At 41.5% G+C, this 13,174-nt stretch overlaps 1 protein-coding gene across 8 annotated transcripts in view; it reads right to left on the reverse strand.

The window, feature by feature from the left end:
- Window positions 1-13,174, reverse strand: part of baiap2a (BAR/IMD domain containing adaptor protein 2a) — a 52,209-nt gene that overhangs the window by 4,234 nt on the left and 34,801 nt on the right. For 7 of the 8 annotated variants that reach the window (XR_005442265.1, XM_038701961.1, XM_038701952.1 and 4 more), the window contains exons 6-13: window positions 12,905-13,042; window positions 6,659-6,811; window positions 3,972-4,214; window positions 3,118-3,349; window positions 2,456-2,657; window positions 2,278-2,346; window positions 2,040-2,193; window positions 1,771-1,808 (exon numbers count right to left, since the gene is read on the reverse strand). Coding sequence is in view for 7 of the 8 variants with exons in the window: in XM_038701961.1 (XP_038557889.1) it covers window positions 1,771-1,808; window positions 2,040-2,193; window positions 2,278-2,346; window positions 2,456-2,657; window positions 3,118-3,349; window positions 3,972-4,214; window positions 6,659-6,811; window positions 12,905-13,042 (1,229 nt within the window). In the remaining variant the exon portion in view is untranslated. The remainder of the gene's footprint in view (window positions 1-1,770; window positions 1,809-2,039; window positions 2,194-2,277; window positions 2,347-2,455; window positions 2,658-3,117; window positions 3,350-3,971; window positions 4,215-6,658; window positions 6,812-12,904; window positions 13,043-13,174) is intronic. The other variant, XM_038701997.1, reaches the window with a different exon arrangement.

Here is a 13,174-nt window from a genome sequence, read left to right on the forward strand (position 1 = left end):
GAGAAAGACAAGACAGGCACAAGGAGGCAGGGTAGAGTTTAGGAGATATGTAGGTGGGGGTCGGGAAATCTACCTCGCCCCGCCTACAACTCCAAACACACCTGCCATGATCAGGAAGATTAGACTTCTAATTCCCTCATCAACACTTTTTAATCCAGATCAGTGTATTGGCTGGATATTAATGCCTACATCAAGCAGTTTTAGTAAATATTTGTCTGTCGCGGAAAAGTTGACAAAACCCAAGAAGTTAGAGTTGATGAGAAAATCAAGTCATCTCCTTAGCTGGAGGGATGTAGTGTCAGATTAGTCTGTTTGGGGTGACTACACCCCGCAGGACAGTGTTGTCTCTAAATACTGATACAGAAAAAAACACATTCAGAGCAGACAAGAGTATGTAAAACAGCTTGACACTGGTGCCCAAAGCCCCAGGCTGACAAGCAGTGATGACTGAGATGAAGTCAGCATGATGTCTACTGTCACAACATGTACTCCACCAAACAGTGATACAAGGTCACATACACACTGTCTCCCCCCCTCCCACTCTGTCTCTCACACAAACACACATTTATATACATGTACACAAGGATGTACGCCCTGATTGGACAGAAACAGGCACAGCATAAATCCTAACCCTAACCTCACACATCCCTGGTGAGTCAGCAAAGGACTTGATAGGATTAAAGTGAAAATATACTGGGCCGCGAGCACTCAGACAATAAGCTAGGACACTGACCCCACTTGACTGCATTCATTACTTTAAAAATCTATTTAAAAAAAAAAATTTTAAAAGTGAAATAAGCGAGAGCAAAGAGCAAAAGACAAAGAAGACACTGTAAAAAATATATATTTTCAGAACTGTGCATACATCTCATGACTTGGGGATTTTAACACTACAGCAAAATAAAATCTAGTGCTTGAGCCTTACTATATTATTCACTAGTTCTGATTCTATCAATTGATTAGTTGATTGACAAAAGAATTCACTGCCAGTTATTTTGATAATTGATTATTCAACAAATCAATTGTCATGGCAAAATAGTCACACATTCTCTGGTTCTAGCTTCTCAGATGTGAAGATTATTCAAATAGATATGGACTGTTGGTCAGACAAAACAGGTAATTTGAAGACGGCTCTAGGAAATTGTGATTGTCACTATTTTCTGACATTTTATAGACTTACTGAATAATTGTTATAAATAATCTGCAACAAACAATGCTAAATACCCCTTGAACTATGTACATGAGGGTGACACTGTGTGGAACTATCCAATCCAAGTGTCCTATTTCCCTACCACATGTATACAGTATTTATTTACAGTATGCTAAATGTCATAGAATAGTCTTTGTAGTTTGTTAAGAAACCAGTGTACTTCACCATTTTATTCTAACACAAAATGATGCGATATGTGCCGATATGGTGATATGGTGTACATCAACAGCTCAATCCAAAACCAAGCATGTTTTAGGATCCATCCGGACTTTTTAGAGAACACAAAATTTTCCCATTACACAACATACTCTAAACATGCTTAGAATGTGTATGTAGCATTTAATTGGGACACTGCGTATGTTAAGCAGTTACCTTGCTGTCGCTTGAGTGGCTTGAGCATGTAGTAACTCAGATGAAATGCCATTTATCTAAGGTGATTGGCTCACATGTCTTCTTCTGATAGGTCACTAATTCTAAAAACTATCAACGTTAAACAATTCAGATGGCAGCAGCAGTCATATCATCCATTACTTACAGGGCAGGACAGAAAAGGCACTTACCTTGTGGCAAAGCGGCCATCATAATCCTCAATAGCAGGCTGAAAAGATACAAGTAATATTTCTTACTTGTGTCTGCTTATATAGCTAGGATTGAAGAACATGCTGTACTTGCATACAAACACTAGGTGGGAGCAGAAACTCATCAAATGTTACTGCAGGATTACTCATATCCAATTATGCAACATAAGACTAAACCAGATGGGGGGCTACAAATTAACAGAGCAAGAGTAACAAGTGCTGGTGGATACAGCACGTTAAATTTTATCTACCTGTGTGCCGAAGCCTGCCATGCTGTAGGGGCGTGGGCGGGTCTGTGCTAGGCTCTGTGCAAGCAGTCGGGCGGTCAGGCCATAGTCAGGTGTGGGCAGTGATCCATCATTCTCCAACAAGTTCCCTGTGCTGCTACTTTTCCCATGGTGCAGACTGGGAAGGGAAGAAAACAATGGCCTCAGACTTGGGCTCATTTGGATTTACGACTATAGCATATGATAGAAAAATGCTACATACTTCACTTTGAGCTTCTCATTGTCGCTCTCAGGGAGCACACGTGTGTAGGAAAATGGGAACCAGCCGCGCCTGAGAAAAGTGATGACCGTGTTATACTTATACTACATTTCTAGTACCTACATGTGGGACAGTCGCCACACTATGGATTCAAGGAAAATAGAATGAATACATTACTTACATCTTATTCTTCTCATTCTCCCCATAGTGCCAGCCATCGCGGGCTTCAGGCACTAGCAGGGTGATGACATCTCCCTCAGAGAAGCTGAGCAGGGTGCCGTTGTCACCTGCAGCGTGGGAGAATATTGCCTGGACACGGGAACGCCCGTTCTTTTCCAGGCCTGCTGCCATGGAACTGGACCTGGGCAGGGTCCGTGTCTCTCCTGAGGAGTATGCAGATGGAAACAATGGTCAGACCTGAAATTCATTACGAGCTCAGACCACCAGGGTCACATAAGCTCTGACTAACTGAAGGCAACATTTCTAAACATCCGTACATCACTGCCAGATTGACTGACACTCACTGTCTAATCACCATAAACAAAGGAAACTATAGTGGAGATGATTGGTAGTCTATGTTGTGCCAACATTTCTCATAAATATTGTTTCCAAGTGTTTGTTCTACTGTTGTACTTCTACCTGGTCCTCCTTTGACATGCTGAAGAGCAGCAACCAGCTTTGTAATTTAACATACAAGTTGGTAGGTGATCTCAAACTGGAAGTGATTGCAACCATTTATGTGATATTAAATGCTCCACAATATACCTTTAAGTAAAATGATGACAGGAATAGGTTTATGATTTTTTTTGCTCATTAATTCCTAGCAGTGCTCATATATCTTACCCACGGGGTTCTTGTTCTTGGCGGGGGCAGGCCTGCGGACAGGGAGGGTGTTGGAGTAGACGTCGCTGACCTGTCTCTGGGGCTGAGCCTGGGACTGGCCCTGCGCTTGGGTCTGAGGGGATGAAGGCCTGACTTGGGACACGGACATAGTCCCTCCATCTGTCCAATACTCCTCCCCGTGGACTCCTGTTGTCCCATTGACCATGGACATACCATCAGGGCCCATCAGCCTCTGGGATAAACAAGTGGACATATGGACTCAATAAGTCAAATTGGGAAAATGGCTTCACCTGTGCAACACTATAGTAAAATTACTTCATTACTTAATCTGCTAAATTAATGTTAATTCACCTTGATAAGAAAAAAAAAACCAAAACAAAAACAAAAAATTATAACTTTGGAGTTGACTTTGCAGAAATGAAGTCTGGTGAGTTCATGTAAGCCTAGCCTGTCAGCTGCTGCACAGCATGAAATGTAGACTCTAAACAGCCCATTAACTTTAGTGCCATCTTTAAAGTGAGACTAGAGAGATGTTTGTCTGATTAGCATCTTTATGGGGGGCAGAAGTAAAGCAATTCCAGTTAAGTAATTCAGCTCTCTTAAGAAAAACAAGGACACATCAAAATAAGTTTTAAGTTTGTGATGTCATATCAAAGACTACAGTATGTAATTAAATTTAAAATTAAGTAATTGCTCAAGCTTAAAGTTAGCTTCTTTTGACTATGAGAAATAAAGACACAAAAAATGAATAAATAAATACCAAAATCTTAATTCCTTTTGAACACAGAACAAATATAAATAAATAAAATGGACATTTTTAGCCTTCATCAGCCACTCATTTCCCTAAAACCTACCGCTGGGTGTCCCAGGCCACTGCCCATAAAGACAGCCAGCTCTGGGGGTACAGGAAGAGGTTGGGCCCCAGGGATAGGGTCTGAGATGACCAGGTTGGATTTGGAGGTGTGCAGGGGGCTTGTGCCCCCAAGGGCGGCAGAGCCCATCTGCTGGGCAAGGAGCATGGCCCTCTCTGGCAGCTTGTTGGGGTCTGAGCAAGCCTGTTGCCACACTGGAATCTTCTGGGTCAGAAGGTCTTTGCCCTGGAGGAAGAAGGAAGGAAAGAATAAAGAAGAGACATATTGATGTAGCAGTGATGTGACCAGAAAAATTTTCTTTGCTAAACCTTCAATTTCCTCCCTATTCTCAAAAAACAAACTAAAAACAGTTCAGTTCTCTAAAGGTTTTTCCTCACTCTGTAACCCTGACCACTGGCCTTTGCACAGCAATGATAATGCGCTGCGTGGGTGAGGATGTGGGACAGACTAACCGAGGTGCCCATTTGAGCGTCTCACAGCCTGTGGACACGGCTGTTCTTCTATATATATGAAAATAAGAGGTCAATGGATCGACGGGAATGCACACATTTCTGTATGACTGTACAGTATACAAGCATGCACACATACAAAACACAGACAGATTTGTCCCTCTGTATGCGCCAATTTGTAGCTCTCACCATCTCTTTGTCTCCCTCTCTCATACACATACACACGGAAGGGTTCTTCAGTTTGCTGAAGGTGAACTCCTCCCACGCACACCCCCATCCTGATTAATGACTAGACTCCATGTTGAAAAAAGAAGCGGCAGCACAGTCCACACACACACACACACACACACACACACACAGGCTGGCAGTTCACACCCACCAGTAATCCCAGGAGATTGATGTACTCCATTACCCAAGAATTTCAAATGCTTGGATAATGGATAGGCATGCATTTGTAGCACACATGCAGAGACATACACAAAACAAGTATAAGGAAATCAAATTGACTAAATTTTGGTTAATAACATTACACTACCTTTGATGGGTATGATACCTGGGAAAATCTGTTTGGATTCAAAGGTTCTTTACTTCAAATGTCAACAACAATGCAAAAACAACAAGCAGGTATCATAAAATGTTCTAGTGACTGTAAACAATATGGGTGAGAAACCATCATTACCAGCTCTCATCCTGCTCATTGCACTGAGCTTTAATTTCAGTCCATCTTCCGCAACACTGTTATGATGCCCTCTCCTATTAAAGTCGTCTCTCTACACAAAAATGTGGCCAGACGCTCAAAAGGTGCAATGATGGATTATAGCTTCAGATATACCTGTCAGCAGGGCATTGTCTACAGTCTTAATGAATTTTTAAAATGAAGAGGCCCCTATGAGCGGTCAAAGCTAATGTAACTTTGAATTATATATCTTCTATTATGCTTTTTTCGCTGAACAAAAAGGTCTATAGTAGGTGAGTTTTCAATAAAACAGATGACAGACGGGGAGTAGCTGGCTAGAATCAACATCAGAGCAAAGAGGAGCTAAGTTTATATATATATATTTTATATATATATAATAAGCTAAGTTTTATAAATTAAACTATCAAGCTCTGCACATTTTTCTTTTTGAATATAATTGGCAGAAAATGTGTTCCCGATTAGTTGAAAGATCTGAAAACAGGTTAAGCTCGATTAGTTACTGAGGTGATGAACACATTATTAAAAGAAACACAGATTCTGACCATAAACTCATATCTGTGCATTGCCTTTATTGAAGGCCATGACAACCAATTTTCTCAATCAGCTTCTTGATATGAGCAATGATATCCCACATGAATATGCTATCTTTTGCCAAATTTCAACAGGTTTTCTTATTTCAAATGAGAGATTTCCATGTTTGACTATTAGTCAAATTTGTACATACCCCTGAAGTCCCATAAGATTATTATTATTTTTTTTATCTTGTGGGAACAAGTTAATACCTTGCGCACACAAGATTATCTTGTGGGAATAAGCGCACATGATAATAACTTGGTCCGCACAAGATAAAAAATAAAATCTTATGGGACTTCAGGTTAAATTTGCGGGGCTTGGTTAGGAAAACATGACACTGTGTATTTCTGTCAGAGATGGATGGCATGACAGCTCTCATGACAGGTGTTAAACAAAAAAATCAAAGCCTGTCAACTATATTTTTCCCGAAAGACAGTTTGTCATTTAAGGTAGTTCACAAGTGAAGTTTTCTGATAAGTTTTAATTAGTTATTTGATGCTATTTCAAGTTATGATGGACAGCTCAGCCCTGCTTACGACTGAGTCCACCACCTTGATACCGCGGCTCCAACCCCGATCACTACTGTGTCCCAGCGCCCATGTAAGGGATATTTTGGCTTCATTTTTGTCCCACACAGGGCTGATAAAGCAGATTAGCTGAGTGGAAAACACTTAATTTCAATTTTAACTTAAATTTTTGCTTATTTAGTCATGGATATAATGAAATAATGAGTTTTGAAACCATTTTTTTTGTAGGGGCTTTAAAGTAGCAGTATTGACTTAAACGGCTGTCTTCTTGAGTTAGCTGTGACTTCCTGCAACAAAGTTCAGCTGTAAACACTTATTAATATATCCCCATCTGTTCTAATTCTGTCATCCATGTCTCCCCTTATCAGAAAATACTTTTTTTCATTTATACATTGTTGATGGTCAAGTGGCACTTGGACTCACCTTGCCATGGTAGGCGCTGCTGTTCTTGGCCACGGCACACTGGCGGTCCACCAGGAAGCAGTACCTGCGACGCTCCTCAGACAAGGCTGTCTTGTATCCCTCAGCTATGAAGGTGTCCAGCTCAGTCTGCTTACTGCTGATGGTCTCCACAAACTGATGGGAAACACACAAGGATACATGGACAGGTGAGAAGGAAGTTGTGGTTACCAGTGCACTGCAGGTCCTTCATATCTTAGGCCACTTTTCACATTTACTGTAGTAAGCAAGGCCAGTGGACAGTAGGTCTGACAAGGAAATGTCCATGCAGCTATCTAACATCAAAGTGCTTTTTTTAAGTTAAGTTTTTTTTTTTAAATAACCCTCTGCTTCACATTCGCAAAATGATATATATTCACACTCTGTAACTGCTTAGTACAGCACAGTATTGTACTGCCAATCGCTGCACAGCTCCACTGCAGCAATTAGGGGTTAAGTGCACCTTGGTGGTAATAGTTGTGCGAGGAGAGAGCCTTACGCAGTAACTTTTCCTTGGTCAGATTTTCCCTGTCGAGCGCTGTCGAGGGCAAGGCAATTATGACTGTGGGTCCTGCAGTGTGGAGTAGGAATTGCTCACAAAGGCCCACAAATCTAATTTACATGTCAGACAATAACAGGTGTGTTAAAGTGTGTCTGAGTGAGTAACAGCAACAGAAAGGGATGGAGATCCAGCACTGTCGGGTTTGTCTTAGCATGGGAAATGTCTCACCAAGTTCACTGACAAAAACACACATCCACAATGTGTAATGTCAGTAACGGTGGTGAGAAGCTACGAGGAGTATTATTTTGAAGAGGAAGTGGCTTAGCTTAGATGATTTTTGTGAGCGTGCATGTACATGTCAGGCCCGGTATTTACAAACAGCAGAGTTTGCATGTTGGTAGCTAAAAGTTTTAGATACTGTAGTCTCAAAGTAGGTCGACTGCATCCAGTTTGATGGCTTAAATACTGCAACATCTGCTGATAAATTCTGACCTAGAAGAGAGTGTTATATTTACATGAAGTGATTTGACCCAGACTGAACTCTTCTTTGGGGTATTGGCTGGTTTGAAGTTTGTTATGTGGGTATGAAATTTAACCAGAATGCAATACACATACACACGTTTCTTTTGCTAGACAAACTGACTTGTCACCAAATACAGTTCGTTTTGAATTCTTGCAATGATTAACATGCTGACACATGCCATCTCAACCCAATATCAGGATATGGTAGACAAACACTGCATCGATGATTCCGTTGCTTTTGCTATTTCAGCTTCAGCCATAGGAGAGAAGAAATGATCATAATCCATGTTGTTGGTGGTGGTGCGGTGTGATTAATAGTTCCTCAAGTTCAGTATTCCCAAAACATTACAGTACATTTGAGAAAGTTTCACGTAATATTCCACATGACTGATAAAAAGACTACATTTATTAAGTTGGAGTTCCTCCCTGCAGCCAAATGGAAGTTCCTGTGGTGCCACCACACAGTGCAGATGTAATTCATTTAGTAACCACCAGAGCACACTACTTCCACACTGCCATCAGCCACAAGGTTAATCATTGGAATTCCAAGTATGGAGGAATACTTCACTTACTTCTTTCCCTAGGTATTTACCCCATCGATGCCACACGCACAAATAGCTCTTACTAGTATTCATTGCTGCTTTTACTAGAATGCATTGTCAGTTGTAGAACGCTTACTGTATTGATGCTTGTATGTTGTTCCTCAAATGTTAATCGCTTTGGATAAAAGCGTCTGATGAGTAAATGTAAATGAATATTTTAAGTGGCTAAATGATACTGAACACAAACATTTTGAGGGATGACCTTTAGCATTAGAATGGGAAGAAATCCTCCTCCATCATAACACAAACCCACAGAGCCAAGTTGTCAAATCAAGCAAGCGAGGGACGACAGGATGATGAAGGCATTTTTCTCCCGAGAGCAGCCTGACCTTATTCTGTTCTTTCTGCACACCTTAAGCTCAAATTAACCACTTGGAAACTGGTTCAGTTAGTTGCTTTCGTTCTTTACAGGCACAGCGTTCAGTTAAAGAGCTGAGCATCGCCTCAACACGGTGACGAGCCCTCTCCTCCTGTCAAATCCACATGGCCCAATTTTCCAAGCATTCAAAAGGTCACCTACGTAACCCAAGACAATGGGTGCAGAAGGAAAAGCCCGGGCAGACACCAGCCTCTATTATATCTGAGCGACCTCAGGTTACATCACTGCTAAAATGACTTGTTTTGCAAAGGTTATACATATAAATGAAACCTGCTACACGTCACCGCTTTCAGACTAACTGATCTGTGTGTCCACTTGACAAAATGTTAATACCCCAGCAAAAACTGCATGTGACGTTATTCCAGTCTATTGCACTGAGCACCAATACAGTTTCCAGTGATTACAAGCACTGGGAAAGGAGGGACTCTCACACTTCCAAAAGCAAGGCATACAACAGGATTCAAAACAACACTGTTTATACTCCTTTTCATTCTTGTGGGGATTCAAAAGCGCTTTTTTCCTGCACAGTTAGCTGCTTAGGTCTGCTCTTCTGTTCCTTCATCATCAGCGCTCTTTGAAATCAAAAGTATCGTATCGTAATGCTTCAGGGCACAACAGAAAGCATCTACACCTACAGTACCTGCATGAATCTGTTGTGAGTGCACTTGCACGTCAACAACCCCTTTTTTTCCTGCATCTGTATGAATCAACAATTCCAGGTTGGCATCACTTTTCATTTTTTTATGTCACCAAGTGGACAAAACCCTGAGCTTATCAAACATCTTGAGATATTAATACTGAATCCCGAATGCCGTCTCTCTCCATCTCTGTCTGGGCTCTTATTAACAACCTATACAATGCAAGTTCATCTAGATGAAACCCGCTTTTCTAAGGTACCTTGGTCCACTCCACTGAACTACATAATGAGCTGATTAGCATTTTGGCAGGGGCTTTACCCACTGATGAGACGGCAGAGTGGAAGTGTCTGAAGGTTGGAGAGATAAGGGAGGGGAGGAAAGACAGACAGAAGTGGGAGAGACAACAGCAAAGAGTGTAAGAGAGAGAGAAGGAGGGAGACAGATCAATGAAATGCGGCCACCATCTGTGTTCGCTGCCAGACTGTCCTCAGACACACTTTACTTTTTAATGAAAAGAGAGGAGAGATAAAAAAGAAAAGTTAGAGCCTCTCATCTGCTAAAATAACACAGATGTGGTGGAGGAGGGCGAGGAGGAGGACATGTCGAGCTTGCCTTAGCAACTTTTACTTGTACTTTCTCAACTGCCTCTCCGTCTGCACAAATCAAACTAAACACTCTTCGGCGACATGTCTGTAGTCGGTCGCTACATAAGCACTTTCTATGTAGAAGGCTGTCATTGTGAAGCACAGGTCTTGAGGGAGCGCAGGGCTCTGTCCCTCTCTGTGTGCCGTCCTTCCCGGGGGACTCTGGCACAAACGAGCTGACTTTTCTCTCACACGCCCACAGCCATGATATGATCAGTGAAAGTGAGAGATTGATTTTCCTTTTCCCTGCTAACCGACTGTATGAGTACAGAGCCTGATGAGCTCGCACAGACGGGCAAAAGTGATCCATCGAACAGACTCAGTAAGAGTGTGTGGTAATGCTACCACTCTTTGTTCTCTATGCACCAGGTTTCTTGTTAGTGGTTTGGCATCAGTGCATCTGTCGCCACATCTACTTTGATCCACAGCAAAATACTATAATGAACAGGATGAATTACTGGCAATTAAATACGGCGTGGTACTCAAAGTTTTCAGTGAACCAGTGATCTTTCAGTTGTTGTCACCATCTGGCCAAACTTTCAATTAGAAAAAATAAGATAAGATAAATCTATTTGGCAGATTGCAAAGAATGAGCTTTCTTCTGGAGCCACCAGTAGGATGACAATTTTATCATTGCACACAAGATATTTTGTATTAGCTGAGCACATCCGTACTCCTCAGAGGTTTTATTGTTAATGCCCCTGTGGTCTTTTGTAACTCCTCAAGATAAACTCTAAATTAGCACCATTACCCATAAGGCTGTCAGGAGGTTAGTGCAACAACATTTTTTAGAGTTAAAGAAATACATTATTTCCATGTTTTTTTGTGGTGTGTGTGTGTGTGTGTGTGTGTGTGTGTGTGTGTGTGTGTGTGTGTGTGTGTGTGTGTGGGGGGGGGGCAAAACGGACTGGTTTGCAACAAAAGACTCCTGCATTCCTGTTTCTATCCATCAAATTGTGCTTTGTGTCATCCTGGGAAACCCAACAGGAACATGTAACAACTTGCCATTCTTGACTGAGATTTTACTGGCTTAGCGCACTCAAACACTCCACCCATCCCAATCCCTGCTGCCTGCCAAACTGGACTGCTGCACACACTGGCCACTTTGATGCCTTACGATGACACTTCATACAACACCTCCTCGTGGCATCCCTGACACGGTGGAACAAACACAATATGACACCGCAGTCAGATCAATCCAGCACTGCCATGTCATCCCAGACAGGGAGGGGCAGATGTTTGTGTGTGTGACACTGTATAAACTTAGAGCCCTGGAAAGACAAGTAGTATCTTCTACAACCTGGGTAGAAAAAGAGTAAAATTTTCATACCCAATGAACTCTGCAAAATGTTGTACCTATAAGTGTTGGTAGAATCATGTTTCTGGCCCAACTATCGATTGGTCATGGCTGGCCACACTTAACAGCAAGACCAACAGCAGCTCAGTAATTACCCTGCAAGCCTTGACCTGTTAGTTTTTTGATCCCATCCCTGCTGGCAGTCAGATTTCCAGCTTCCAATGAAATCCTTGTGAAGTGAAGTAACAGCAGTCACACTGTTGCCATTTTCTGCTGAGTCATTTTTTTCTCCGTTTCACATCAACACCACAGCTACAGGAGTAAACCAATAAATAACTTGTCAACACCACCAGATTTAAGGCCTACTATAGGGTTTAACACAGAGATGTTGCATCTTTGCAGGCGTGTGTGTGACTACGTGGAGAAAGAAGACTGTCACGAATCCCCCTGTCAAGGAGGCGGTCGACTGACAAAACTAAATGCGAATGTAAATGTCGGCTGTCTGACTCCTGAAGACCAAAACGTTTGCAAATAACATAGTTCTTAAACATAGTGTCATATATAGCAGTTAAACAAGCATGTCCTCTCTGTCACCTAACCACCCGTACCAAAATAATACATGTTCATGGTTTCGTTTGAAAACAGACGTTTATTCCCAAACATATCTATCCATCTGTACAGCATCTTCCAACATAGCAAAGTATATTTCACATGACTGATCATATGGACCTTCAGTGTCCTTAGAAAAAGAGATTTCTGACTAAAAACACAGAAATTTGAAATGCACCACAGAAACTGAAACTCAGAGCATGATACGGTATAATAAACAACACCACGCAAAATGTCTTTTGTCTTATATACAGAGTAGGAAAATGAATAACAAATAACTATAAAAATGGCAAAATGTAAAAATCTTTATTAATAATATTCTGATATAAGCTTTTATTTTGAAAATTCTGTGTTTGAGGTACACCACCCTAAGAAATTTGCCATCTATCTACTCCTCTTTGGATAATCGAGTCAGCTATTTTGTGGTGAATATATAAATTTTATTCATTCTGTTTAAACCCTGATCAAAGCTGTGAACCGAAACACACTGGCTGAAGTAAATACGTACTCTTCCAGTCCATCAATCAGTGTAGCTGACTTATCATTTCCATGCGTGTGTCTCCGTAACTGCTGTATGTGTGTGGATGTACGAAAGATTGGCAAGGGCGCAGACTTCATAATCAAACCTCCACTATTTGCCTTCCCACTCAGGGCACCTCGTCGCCACTGCCTCCACCCCCATCCTTGCAGTTTTGTGTATCCTCTTTACTTTATGAAGAATAAAGTCATTATTTTGCACCAAGACTCACAAATCTCCAATCCAACAGTCACCCACATGCAAACTCTGCTCAAATGAAGTGCAGCAGTGCTACGAACCGGCTTGAGTGTGTTTATATTTTAATTATCTACATTTTGTTTTTGTCATTTCTGCGTGTTTTGTCTATTTTCTTGTTTTACAGTAGCTTGTCACAATGGAAGACATGCAATTCTGAATGGCCCAGTCCATATTTGATTGTTATATGGGATCTCTTCAATTTTCATTCTGTTTTTTAATTCCGAGAAAATCAGGCTTTGTTAAAAACAAATCAATAGGCTCACCTGCATCTCCTTCTCTCCGTACTTAGAGGGGTTCTTGCTGCCCTGGCTCTTCCTGCGCAGCTTCTTCAGTTCAGCCTGGCACTTCTCCAGACTCTCCCCTTTGCTCTTGTGTTCTACCTGGTATTTCTTCAGGGCAGCCTATGTGGGGCAACAGGCAAAGCACAAACAAACAAAAATTTAGAAACACAAATTAAAAAGCCTGGGTGAAATGAATACCATTAATACCATCCACAGCCACTGGATTCAACTAATTTCACTACAGTACGAAAA

Source organism: Micropterus salmoides, unplaced genomic scaffold (assembly GCF_014851395.1).
Source record: "Micropterus salmoides isolate LMB-PRFRI ecotype aquatic unplaced genomic scaffold, ASM1485139v1 Ms_hic_scaffold_10, whole genome shotgun sequence".
NCBI classification, from domain to species: Eukaryota; Metazoa; Chordata; class Actinopteri; order Centrarchiformes; family Centrarchidae; genus Micropterus; species Micropterus salmoides.